The sequence below is a fragment of the Varroa destructor genome, unplaced genomic scaffold (genome assembly GCF_002443255.2).
Source record: "Varroa destructor unplaced genomic scaffold, Vdes_3.0 BEIS01000005.1, whole genome shotgun sequence".
In the NCBI taxonomy this organism is placed as follows: Eukaryota; Metazoa; Arthropoda; class Arachnida; order Mesostigmata; family Varroidae; genus Varroa; species Varroa destructor.
The window spans coordinates 13,657,986-13,672,037 of NW_019211458.1; the positions used below are offsets into that span (position 1 = coordinate 13,657,986).

A 14,052-nucleotide genomic window follows, 5' to 3' on the forward strand; every position below is an offset into this window, starting at 1 on the left:
GAGTACCAAAATAGATTGTTTTGATGCATATGATGATTATTACCGTGAAAATTGTTACAATGCTTGTCAGCTATACAAACAGACTGGTCCTTGATACTGAGATCTTCTGCGTTAAGAGGTCTCGGTCTTATGTAGACCTTATGTAGGTCTCATGTAAACAATGAGGTCTTATGTAGAAAGGGCAACATAACTATTTATAATACAGTTTCATGAAAAAAAAATGCAAGACGCGTAAATAAGATCACATTAGTGAAACGTCGCTTTTATTCCTTGTTTTATTGTCAGGCCACTTGAGAGGTGAGTATAATCAGATGTTATCGTCACTTCCAATATGTTAGTACAATATATAGTACATAATAACAAATGCGAATATCTGTAAATACCATCAGGTAAGACAAGCTGTAAATAGATTGTGGCTCGACTAAGGCCGCTGTCCTATTACGGGAACTACATGATAATGGATGACGAAAAGCTCCGGCAACAAATTTCAAATCAAATGAATGAAATGATAGAGGGGCTTAACTGCGGAGGTTGAATACTCCGTGGGTTCCGTGAATGAATGCTGCTAAGAAGGACAAAGCCTGAAAGCGAAACAGAATCAAGAACAATCGCAAAGGCCATCAATTTGTCTGTTCGGTTTCAAATGAGTAGAAGCTTAAACGTGGTATATGAGTGTTCTAATGAGATAACACAATCTCTTCCAGAGTTATCGGGCTAAGTGACTGTCTTAAGACCCTATATATAGAGCTACGACAATTTGAAAAATCCGAGTACTTTACCCTTTGGAAGCAATCTGATTTATCTTGGCGGATTTAGTGAACGTACCGTTTTCACCGAAGATCACTTATGAGTTCGAGCTTTGCCACCTCTAAAGTCTAGTACAATCACCAACACTGACATAAAGTTTGAAAGACTACTATTGTCCTAATATTTTTATGCTATAACGGCTATATGTTTTATTATTAGTTGACAAGTTATTTTTGAACTTGAATACTTACAACCGTCCCCCAGTATTTTCCTTTGTCATTCGATTTGGCATCGTTGTTAACGATCGACCAGACCGGGATACCGATGTAAAGAACCAGAGCGACAAAATGGTATACCTTAAACTGCGCATAACACAAACGGCAACGATAGAAACAACAGAAATCTCTAATAGCATATCCTAGCCGTTCCTAATAGTTTTGTAATAGTAGAACAGTTTCGGTGCCCGTTTCGTACGTTGACTTTGTTCCTATTGCCGCATTATATATATATATATATATATATATATATATATATATATATATATATACATATATATATTAATATTGAAGTAGCATTTTAATAGTGTGTAGACATTTATATCTTAATCATAAACTCTGGAGTGCCTGTTTGCTCGCGATATCATTTCCCGTGTCGGAGCAAACAGTTAGAAACCTACGTAGAAGGTACCCTCAGTACCGGCTCCAGATAGGACCAGCGAGATCAGGATTAAAGCTCCGTTGGCGTAAAAAAAGAACGAAGTCATCTGCATCCATCTTACGGGTTCGCCAAGCAGATGGTACGCCAGCGAGAACAGCGCAACGCCCAACGCCTACAATAATAAAATGCCATTATATATTGTAAATATATAATGTGTTATTAACGAGGTGTTCGAAAAATATTAAACACAGTTTATAGAATGAAAAAGGGAAAAGCACAGTACTTTGCCGTGAGTTGTACTTTATTTTAGATCGCATTATAAATAGTTGTCTCATAATAATGTACGCAAATCCCAACTATCGATGCACATTAAGCACATGATTCGATTATAATTGTTTTTCCTCTAATGTTCGAAAAATAAGGAATCTTAAATGTTATTTAATCTTACATAATTTATATACGTATTGCTGTAATAGATCGTTCAGCTAATACTTACCGGCAGCGTCTACGAAACGAAAACTACTGTTAGATATTTTCTCATCTACTGCAAAACTTCGAGTCCACATTGAAAAAAAACACTGAACTGTATCTCTTCTATATATATATACTCCCTATATAGAAATATATATAACTTTTTACGGACTGTTTGTGTGTATGACTCTCTGCGAGGTTGGGCCGCTGAGTATGAGTCTACCACTATACAAGTATGACTGCTGTTAAAGTCGAGAGATTTGTGTTTGTAAAGCGCTCGGTAATCTATGAGAGCAAATTGGCGATTCGTCACGACCAGGCCGCAAGATATGCAAAAATCAGGACATCATAACGGTAAGAAACGTCACACAAATTTAAACCGGGTCAATAGGATAACTACCGTAGAAAATGGGATTAGTGGAAGTTTAATATTAGTAAAAGCTTGTTTGTACAGAAGACATTGAGAGCGTCGAGCCGCCCAGGTAATATAGTGATGTAGGATCTTTTATTTGAAGAATGACTACTCCCTCTTGAAATCTTTAAGATTGTCGGGGAGTCGATGGTCCCGGCGACTTTAGGATCGATAACGTCAGGGTTAAGTTGTGACGCATAAACAATTGTTCCAATCATTTGTTCCAATGGTAAAATAGGTCACAGCTAACGCTCTTTATGGGCCGTCTGGTATTGTTTTGGAATCACCACTCGTATATGTACTATAGCAGTGTTTACAATTTTCTATATTGTTTAAAAAGGGCTAACAATAATTAATGGCCAAACTAGATTGGCCTTTACCGTGAAAAAGACTGCTTTGACAGGACATATTATCTTAAAACGCAGAAAGGAGTGGTTATCAAGTGACCCTATATGCTGGCCATACGGAGTCCCTATAGTTCTCGGAACAAATGTCCTGGGTCGCGTCCTCAACATTTTGGCATTAGCAAAAAATTGATATAGCAGATTCGTTTAATTTCACTCCGCGTACCATCTTTGAAGTCCGAACTCTATTTTGTAATGGCACCGAGAGAACACGACATCCACAGACCTATATATTACAGAAAAAAAGTTTCTCGTTGGCCATCTACAAGGAAAAATTCCAAACAGGACAATAGTAAACAATGACGCGACAAAGTTAAACGCGAAATTCAAGTTGAGCAGTATGCCTAGGTCACTAATTCGCGCTCGTCGTAACTTCGTATAGAATAGCCGGTTACAAATAAGAAGGAGTTTGTGACTTATACCTTAGGTTATCTTCAAGCAAAAAAGCGGTAAGTAAAGAGTGTGTACGTCTTAACCTTTCCATATATAAGGGAAATACGTCAACGAGGCCATGACCTAGCCGGGACAAAGTAATATGGCTTCCGTTCAGGAGGAGTTTTACCTAAAGTAACTGAACATGAGCTATTTACACTGTCTGTCACAGGCTAAGCAAGCAAAAAGGGAGGGGTCTGGATCATTTTTTGGTATTCATTGTATTATATAGCCTAAAGATCGTCTAGGTGGAGCACGAAATTCTCTACCTTCCGTCACAGTTAGTGTAGGTAAGCTAAAGAAGTCTTATACATAAGACTTCGTAATTTTCGCTGTGCCAATGCTCACGAGTTCTCTCCTCCCGTAAAAGGTTAAACACCTAATATTCCAACGGCGATGATATATTCGTTCGTCGTACCTTTTCTAACTAGCATAGTGAAACCGGTCAGATCTATCAGATAACATACCACCTCTATGTTTCCCAGGATGCTAGACTCAAAAGCAGAGAAGGGTATAATATTTTTCACCTTAGTAAACATACGAACATTTTACTGTTGGAGTACGATTCTCACATATTATAGGTTATTTGCTATACAGATAATTGTTATAGTTAATTAACTATAACAATAATTGTTAATATAATTAATTGTTAAAGTAGAACATTGCATTGCAAGCAATGTTAGTGCTTCCACTGGATAATCTGCCCCACACGCATGGTTATGTTCATTCATTGGAAGGTCGTGTCGGGCGAAACAAACGGTCATACGTTTGACGTTAGAAGTTTGTAGGACAGAAAATAATCGTTTCGTTTCTATTACCATGTAATATGAGAGGTTAGGTTACTGGGCTAATAAAATCATGGTACGCTTCCGCAGATAAACAGACTTTATGCGTAACAGCTCTGGGCGTTTACCTTGTCTGTTAAATGGGTCAAAACTGTAATATCCCAGGGAAGAAAAGAGCACCTCTTCCGTAACCCAAACGCAGACAGATATTAAGTGCACGTAAATATTACAGAGATATAGTACACTTAGTGATACATAATGGTCTATGTTTTCGTTGATCGCGTCTTTCAATTGTTTTGTGGTGTATCTCCGCTGTGTTGAGCTAGCCCGGTTGCATTTAGTTTATTAGGCTGAAAAAAGACAGGTATCTGAGCTGCGAGTGCTTCGTCGTTATACACGACGTCCTCAACGGTCTGTGGATAAGTTCGTAAATTTGTCTTTGTCGAACAGAATATTATGATCAAATTATTACAGTAGAGGCTCTTGAAGAACTTTTCACTGCTGGAATCATTTTTCCAGAGAAGAACCAGACTCTCAACAACACCCAAAACTCACAGTGAGGTCTTAGAGCTAACATTGACTTACTCGTGTTCATAGTCATGTTTATAGAATGAAAACATGTTCAGAAATTAGGATGATTAGCAGTGAATATGCCTGTTAATCGGCCTATCGTTGCTGTTCTGACATAAACTAGTCAAAAAAAAACATGAGATTCTTACTTACGCCACAAATAAGATGGTTAGGTAATTCTATATGTATGAGGGTCCTAAATGCAGGCGCATTTATCTCTGTTTCCGCGAAAATGACCGATTACAGTGCTATGCATCTTATACGAAAACAGTGCCTTCGTTCGGCGCCAGTCTTTCGAGTATCGCGAAATCGTCAGATCGCATTGTCCTACATTGAACGACAACAGGCGCAAAAGCATGAAATCAAAGAACAGCTAAGGACCAGTGTTTCTATTAACCCAGTTTTTCCTTACCGCGCGTCGCTGTCTGCACGCCCCTTCCGGGAGTATGGATACGCGAACGAGCGGCAGCACCAGTTGGCAGGCCATTTGCCCCCTAGTTTTGTTGATCTTTTCTTCCCTATTCCTTACTCTTCACTAAGTTCCCGGTGCTGGGCGAGCAGACTGCGGCCTGATTTCCACTTGGTCTAATCGCTTGTTGCTATCGACCCCATCAAATGCAAATGCTCAAACCCTACCTCCGTCACTACAGTTCGTAGTTGAGTGGTCGCTTTGCGGCCACAGCGGACAAGGGCTGCCTCGGCACGATGATAAAGTCTGCCATAGCTGCCCAGACACTGGCGCGGCTCGATCTTGTGATGAGCTCTGAACTAAACTGGACTGAGCTAAGCTAGTGAGTTCTATTGCTGCCAGTACGGTTATTCTGTGCCGTCTATTGCCACTGGTGGCAGCAAACCGAGGGCTTGTCATGCCTTCTATATATGGTATGGGTGTGGCCCATTCTTTTGGCCGACTACGGCCGGTTGTTGATGGCTGTATGCGCTGCCTGACGTTTTACCACCGACTAGTTTTGCAGTTAATATAACCAACCGGCAAGCAGCTTCCCCTTTGGAGACAATGCTGGAGAAGAGAACAGAGTTTACTGTAACAACGCCGTCAATGGCGGGTGCGCCGGTCGAATTTTTGGCATTAGCGTCGAAATGCATGAAACCTACATTGAACGAAACAATATCAGACGAGCGGCAGCAATGAGTTGTACCCGTTCGCAGGACCTGCGAAAATAGTTGTAGGAACGACCAGATAGCTCTGATGCTCATAGCATGCGGCAATCGCCCCGTTCGCCCACGATTCGGTAATTGTTGCCGGGTGGCCTATCTCGATCTTAGACAAGCGACGAAATTAAGCAGCAGCAATATCATGGAGGCGACTTCGATAGCTGAAATAAGGACAAATCTGTACAGACGTAAGTAGTCGTATAGACATAACACCGTTTGTTGAAGCGCTGGTCCAAAGAAAGGAAAACAGTTGCTAATGCAGACGTTAAAATTCACATTAGTTCGATTGCTAAGTTCGTAAATAGTTTACAAGATCAACCGGTAGTCTAACAGGACGAATCACAGATATAATATATGTATATATATATGGTCAATGTAGTGATTCGGACGGCCATAAACAGCACCGAAACAGTGATGTCTAATAAAACGTTTGATAAAATCACAAAACAATTTGAACTGTATAAAATTAACGATATCATATTATTAAAGACCAAGTACTTTTTACGGAGCAGGGGCCAATGCGTGAAATTATATAGTATCGAAGTGATTGGCTAAAAGTAATAGATAAGATGGCCAGCTTGTCAGTTATTATATCGTGTGTATTTAATATTGACCTCTTTTTTACTCATAAGAGTTATGTTCAATAGACGTTCCACTATTAATCGCTGATTTAAAGATCACGCTTGATCCTGCGACTAATTATCATTATGATTCGTTCGTTATATATAAACATTGAAATTCTGTTTCCGCCTGTTTATAATGTGTTTACTAGGTCGTGTTTCGTAATGTTCCCCGCTAGGGAACGTCCAGCCGTAGCCTCAGTGCAAGGAAGTCGAGAGAAGTGCAAGGATGAAAAAGGCCAACGAGTAAGTAAGCCGTACGAATGACCCGATAACGCTATCCTTCGACGGACATTACGAATCAGCAGTCGCTAGCGTCTTTCTGCTGGACGATCCGGTGTGAAGGTCATCGAAACGTTCACGAAGAGACCGAGGAACAATATGGTAAAGACATGATGTGCGAACGGAAGAATCAGCTGTACTCAACAATATTTTCTTTAATTTTTTTTAGTGTAACGCAATGGGACTCTGGAGACAAGTTTGAAAAATGCTCCAGTGAGTGAAGAGGTCTTTAGAAGAAAACTACAAACTAACTAGAAATTAGTCAATATATAATTCAGCTATAATAATTGCCCCACATCATTCCCGTCTAACAGACGCTGCTATGCTGTTTAATGTCGAGCGTATTCCATAATCGGAAAATTTATTTCAACGTAATATATGGCATACACCCAATTATGCTTGTTATCCAGCTACGTGCAGAACGCCCTCGGCGTCGTGACATTTCAGCTATACGCTTGTCGGCATTTGTTCAAGGGTCTGTGGTAGACTTTCTCGCTGAAATAGCACTTGTCCGTTCTGCATGTAACGAAAATGATATTAATGTAGCAATTGCCGTTTAGCTTCGACGTAACGGCGATGGTGCGCTTTGCGTAAATGGCCACCGTTAGCATTACTACATGAACGATACTCATTAAACGAGTGTTGGAAGACAGGTGCGAAACGCAATGTAATCACTACACCGGTTTGTTGTCTGCGTCTCGTCCGCTTCGGTGAGTATGTGTAAATATAGGACCTTTGGATTGAGTTAGTGCTATGGCAATGAATGCTAATTTTATGTTTTCTCTAGAAATCCGTAAATATATATATATATATACGTGAAAAATGCACCGAATCAAATATATGCATTGCTAGCAAATGCCTTCACTAAAAAAGGACTATGGAATCAGATAATGAAAATCAGTGGATTACATACATCAGTTTCTGTCAAGATAACATTAATAGTACACCATCGCTGCGTCTGTGTGCAGTTACACCGTTCTGCCATTTTTTAACCGTGACAGCATCTTGACACGCAGGATCGTTGTGAAAGAAGACGGCCCCTTATTTCAATGGGGCACAAATCGTCATAATTCATTATACTGTTCAATTCTAGATAGACTGCTATGCCAGCCCCAGTGTGATTCGACCCATTATATCACAAATTATGAATTGCAGTGGAACGCGCTGGATAGCAGCCATCATCACTAAGTTTGGATCGCTACCTTTCTCTAGTGGTCGGTGCATATTATCTCCGCGCTTCGTTTTTGTGGGGTGCTTACACAATTTTTACTATCGCCATCGGAGACAATACTGCCGTTTTCATATCGGGATATTGGCCACTGCATTTTTTGCCATTGGCAGCTCACGCTGTCTGTCATTTGACAGCGTGTGCCTTAGATTCCCTTCTTTCCATTGCAATCCTATTGCTATATGCATAATATTCGTGTAAGAAGCTTGTGACATGTTGCAGCGAGCGCTGCTTGAGGCAAAAGCAAGAGCCCCACACGTAGGCACAAAGGGGGCTTCTAATAGCGCCATACGTTATGCCTAGACGAAAAGCTAAGAGGGTAACGAAGCATGGCTTTTCCTCACGGACCACATATATGGATAAACGTTTTTCACTTAAAGGGAGCAACCACTAAGCTAGCATCACTAATAAATAAAAAAAAAAAAAAGAACAAAATCTGATCTGGTTTGCCGGACGCATGATTTGCTGCCTCGGTGAACGTGGATTATTGGGAACGCATCACCAGCTATGCCCTATCATCCTCCTTACACTATGAATTGACCCCACATGTATCTGATATTGGTACCAAGTAAAATGTATAGAAATGATGTAAACTATATTTGATGTGTGAATGATTTTTGTTGTGTCTACTCTTTAGGTAGCAACTTTGAATCGACAGCAAAATTCAGTGTAAGCTTACAAAAACGGAACTTGACTTAGGTCCTGCAGATAATTTAAGGTGGGGTGCAAAGGGCCGCTCTTCGTATTCGAGTGCAAAGTGAGATGGCTTGTTTTGAATCACTGAAAATCGTAAGCATGCTTACGTAGCTTACCTGTATATAGCATCACTGAGCAACTACAGAAATGAGACAGCACCGCATGGCCTATCCGAGATGTTTCTGACATTAATCGAATCCCAGACCCGAAGAAGTTGAAGAGTCGTTTGTTACGCTTCTGCCCCACAGATGGCGCCTTCTAGCGGAAAGGTTACATGGTACATACCGGACCGCTATTTATCGTGTGCATAAATTTATATGCTCATATATTTCGCTGTTATCTATTATATATTGATTGGTAAAATTAAATGCGCATGGAAAATGTTCGTTAGCCTTGCGTTTGTCTATCTCCATGGTAAAGTGTGAAGGGCTTTTTTTCAGAATTGACGATGATGATGCCATATTCATGCGCTTCTGTATGACAGCACTCTGACCCCTATGAGTGGATAATAGACGTGGCGGAGAAGAGTCGCTTTATAGTCGATTACAGTAAGCATAATTCTATGGTTTAGTGTGATCCAATGAGAGCGCACTCCACTCATCACACGGCCGCCGCAGTAATGACGGCGTCGACGGCTATGCTGGAAGTGACGTTTTCGGCAGACTCTCTGACCGATTTTAACTACAGTCACTTCACTCATTCGTTGTTTGTCGCTAACGTGAAGCGAACTGAAGTGCGCAGGCGATCGCGATGGCGGAGTTATACCACTGTATTGTGGACGTCGTGACGGATGCATACAAGGCCATCGATGCCATCAGCATTACAGACAGCGGCTCTGGCTACTGCTTCTATTGTCTACGGGTAGTAGTAAGACAACCGAAGATTTTCACTGTTAGTAGGTTGCCGCTGGCGATTACTAGCTGTCAGTGCTGACGCATAAACTGTGTAAAACACCATACCGGGAATATGGCGTAGCATCCCGGTACAAGGTGGCAGACACAATGGGGAGGGAGCAGTTATGTGCCTTCGCACATCATGTCGCTGTACAGAACGGTACGTAGTGTGCTAGCACCAAAGACATCAGTCGCTGCTAACCAGTGACGCAAGCCTGCCAGTTGGTCTTTCATCGATAAAGGAAACATTTTCTTACACCCAGCAACGCATAGTGAAGCTACGAGAGAGAGAGAGAGAGAGAGAGAGGAGAGAGAGGGGAGAGAGAGAGCGAGAGGGAGAGTGTGTGAGCGAGAGAGGGAGAGCGAGAGGGGGAGGGAGAGGGAGATCGAAGGTGAACGAACGAAAGAGCCACCATCATGTCATACACAGAGTGCTTACTTAAATGTGTGCTGCGGTGAGTCTGTATGCATGTGGCCGTATATTTATAAATAGATTTTTGACCATTGGCACGCATCAACCGTTAACGGCACGATATCGTGCCGAACAACACAATTACGGATGCAACTATACGTGCCGATACCTGCTGCGTATTTTACAGGAGTGACGTTTTAAAGATGCTACTCATGAACATAATAAACAGCTCGCACTAGCTTTTGGGAATAACAAGTTTCATTGAATGATAGTATAGAGAAAATTGAAACAAATTAAAGTATTACTTGTATAACTGATCAAGTGTACTAATGTACAGCTTAGAGAGTACCTCGTACAGAGACATTCTATAATTTAAAAACCTTCTAGATTAACGGGTATGAAATGGTGGCATTATGAATCTTGTAGTTACTCCAAGTTCTAGCCGAAGTTACCGGCAGGGATTGCCCACGGACAAACGGTTTCAACGGTCGGAACAATTCGCTGACCGTGTCGTGAAGAGGCGTCCAGGAGGTGGTAAACACAATGTGGGCATTACGAAGTTTCTCACGATGGGTTAAGATAATAATTTTTTTTTTTTAAGAAAATACCTAGATGGAACTTGCGCTAAAAGTTGTTGTCGTCGCCGTTTTATTACAGCAACGAACACGATACCTATTTTTTAAACGATTTTAACAAGTATACCGCAGTCACTATTGGCTGACACGCAAAGTGTAGACATTAAAGCACTGATATACATTCAGTGGTAGAATGCGTCAGAACGGCACGCATTATACAGGCGGCTATTGGGATATCCATACACAACCTCTACTATTGGGATCTGATTAACGTGCTCCGGTGCCCTCTGTGCTCTCTTTGCAGCTCAATTTCCAACAAAATTAGCTCGAAAATTAATAATCACTCAGGAATGCTTTGTGCTATCGTGGTAATAGCGTTTTTTAGAGTATCAAAAATAATTTTCCAATTTATATGCCATATAGTAAGGACTGCTCAAATAAAGGGTTACATGGGCTGATGTTGCTAGTGAAGTCACGTTAGAGTCGGCCAACCAAAGACAAACACAATCAATTGGACATTTTATACTTGCATTGATCATGTGTTTCGTCAACCCCGTACGAAGCACGAACTCAGCGGCAATATTAACCGAAATATACCTTTGTACTGTGGCAACAAGTTGGATTAGAAAAACTTAGAAGTGTGGAAGTTTTCTCAGATGGACCGAATGATACGCGTCCTTACTAACGTTACATAGGTATGGTGCAAAGACTAGTATAAAATACGGTATTGTGCCATGCATGACGATGGTCTGTTTGAGGTGGTGAGTCATACAACAGAAGACATCATGCACACAATGTTGCCACATTTTGCTTAACGTAAGGAATCATCCCAGTTACGTTTGAATCTTATACACGCGGAGAGATGTCGGATTGACATCAAAATGGCCTTCGAGAATTGTATTGCAGCAACAGTTTTCTTCCTTAACCAATAACTCTAAACGTTAGGGTCGAATCTCACCTCTTGCTGGGCTCATCCGAACAGATCTTCTACAGCGTAGGCACGGACGGCACACGCAGTCTTCACACTTTTCATCATAATTAAAACATAGTTTAGTGCTCAGTTCTCTCCCCGGTACTTTTTCAACTATCCTAATATAGGATTCATGGCGTTTTCTAAAACTATTAAAGTATCTTCTCCCATATTTCTAGGGGCTATTTCTCATTCTTCCAACCGAGCAAGCAGCCAATGATATTCGCCTTCGTTTCGACAAATGAGTGCAAATTGTTTACGTACGCGTCCAAAAATTAGACTCTAAAATAGGTACACGTGTTGAAATTTCGCGCGCAAATACGCTGGCTGAGTCTCTGCTCCGTTTCATAGTTAATAACAGAAACGACAGGCAAAAGATATGGCAGTAAACTGTTAGGCCGGTGTAATATTTCTAGAATATTCCTCTTGGCGACAAAGTGCAAACCGTTGATAGGGGATGTATGACTCAGCGAATCGGAAAGACAGGTGCGGTACTACGCAATAATGGATACGCATGATGTCACGCTTACGCACACTAGAGGCACATATCGCTGAGCAATATGCTCTCGTATTGACATTACTTTCCGGTGTAGGTAAACGACTTGCTCTGCGCGCATGGGCGTAACGTCTTCGAACCGCCGTATAACTGTTCTCCTGGGCGTTGAAACTTTTACACATAGAATTTCAAAATGCGCCCCTTTTTGGGTGGACTGATTACACAAGAATCCGCGATCAATGTCGCTGTGGCAATGAGGAATAATGTCGAGCCCGACAACGCTATTATCTAATCAATCTAACTAGGAAAATGTTTTAACAAAAAAAGCCTCTAACGTGTGCACGTTATCGGAGCTATTCTTGATGCGATTTGTAACGCGTAACTATAAGTTCACGGAGTTCACGGCTTAAGAGATAAATTGTGGCAAAAAATTCCTAGTTCAATTAGCCAGCGGACAAACAATAGAATCAGGCTAGAATAGTTAATCTAATCAATGCCTGTTGCAGTAGTGTCCCGCCTAAAATGGATTGTAGGATAAATAAATGTTTAAACAACAATAAATGTTACAACACTTACAATCTGGACGATAGTCAGCAGTCCGTTCCTTGAAGTGATTTGATCAATGTGCATTTTGCCGGCGATGTATTGCTTAAATCCAAGCAGAGCACCACAAAACAGCCTTAGACCCGGCGTTTCCCTGCTTAGTTGTTATAGGTAAATGGGATTGGCAGTATCCGGCTGTTAATGACGACGCTAACAACAGTAACTCTGTCAGTAGTGTGATACACTGTCAAATCGCGCGCGGGTCTTACCCAACAACAGCACACGGTTACCCGCAATAGTCAAGTTTGACAACACGACAGAAGCAAAGAGGCCGACGCCGTAGGAAGGGGTAAAATGGGCAACTGGGCGAGGAGGTGGCGCCAGTCATCCTGGTGGGCCGCCACCAGTGAGCTGGCGGCCTCAAGGAATACTTTACGATATACGTATGCACGTACAATAGTACCATAGACCACAGGCCCTGACGGGTTGGTGGCCTGGATGGCTGACTAGCTCCCCGCCAACGCGACGCCAGAGCTTCTCGCCTAGATGAGAGGGAAAGCGAGCTTACCCATACCACTGACCAGTTGCCCATGCGGAGACAACATCCGCGACGAAGCTGTTATCGCTATATTATTTTTGTCGTAGCTGTGGTGGTAGCAACAATGGTTGTTGTAACTATGGTTATGAGGATAATTTGGTAACTGGTAGCCACCACACGATGAGGGGCAACGGTCATATCGAAACGGACAAAGGCTATCAAAAGTACATGTTGGGAACTCATACTGGAGGAATCCTAAACGCTTGGTAGATATGTGCAGTGACGTTCTTCTGAGTGTTGGTAAATCGTTCAATTAGGTAAGATAAACTATACATGGGATTTGATTGTGGAGAGATGTGTGAACTTGTAGAGGATGAAGGAAAGAAGCCATTGATAATTGGCTAACGTTGTCTAATTTCAAACCCTCGTCTCTGGAATGCGAGGCACTGATAAGTCAGACCACCGATAAAACGTGAGAAGACAACTAGACACTAGAGCCGCTATCCGTTTGTTCAGTACTGACGGATCTGATTAAATTAGGGAATGATGAGTTTTTTTTTGCGGTTTTTGGTGGTGTACCCAGAAGCTATTCAGGCGATTGTTATTTTTTCTACGGCGTATCGTTTGCTTTCTCTACCGTGATACATGCAATAAGTGCCCACTACATAAGGACAAGCAGACGTACATCTCCAGACTCTACGAACTAGTATATTTTAAAGTATTTAACATAACTGACACTTGTTTCAGGTAGCGCATAAGAGATCGGTCCCAAATAAAGACTTCTATCATACATTTGGTATAATGAAAATGTTAGAATTGTGCATCCAGGTCTCATGTACATTGCACTTCTTAGCGCTGTGCTAATTGACAGTAAAAGCTGGGGTAGTTTATTTTGGAACTGCTATACAAAACGCACGACAGTCGCCCCTTCTACGATGAGATCTAGTATATTTTTGTAATTATTGTCTACTAGTAGATAGGTATCTATACGCTTTACTCTATGTGTCGATCTAGCTATGCGTATGAGGTGAGACGCGCTGAAAATACAGCGAAGGTCAACCTAAGTTTGGTCGTACTAAATAAAATTTCTTTACGTCTCAGGTCTTCTATCAGCGCCACAAGCTATAATCAATTACTGTTGCTAACTT

General features: G+C 41.5%; 1 protein-coding gene across 1 annotated transcript; it reads right to left on the bottom strand.

Moving 5' to 3' along the window:
- Window positions 1–236: 236 nt before the first annotated feature.
- Window positions 237–12,650, bottom strand: LOC111250595 (uncharacterized). The gene is made up of 4 exons (XM_022805989.2): window positions 12,400–12,650; window positions 1,424–1,576; window positions 999–1,109; window positions 237–581 (listed from the first exon to the last, which is right to left on the bottom strand). The coding sequence occupies exons 1-4, from the start codon at window positions 12,451–12,453 to the stop codon at window positions 519–521; spliced, it is 381 nt and encodes a 126-aa protein (XP_022661724.1). The 5' UTR covers window positions 12,454–12,650; the 3' UTR covers window positions 237–518.
- Window positions 12,651–14,052: the final 1,402 nt, after the last annotated feature.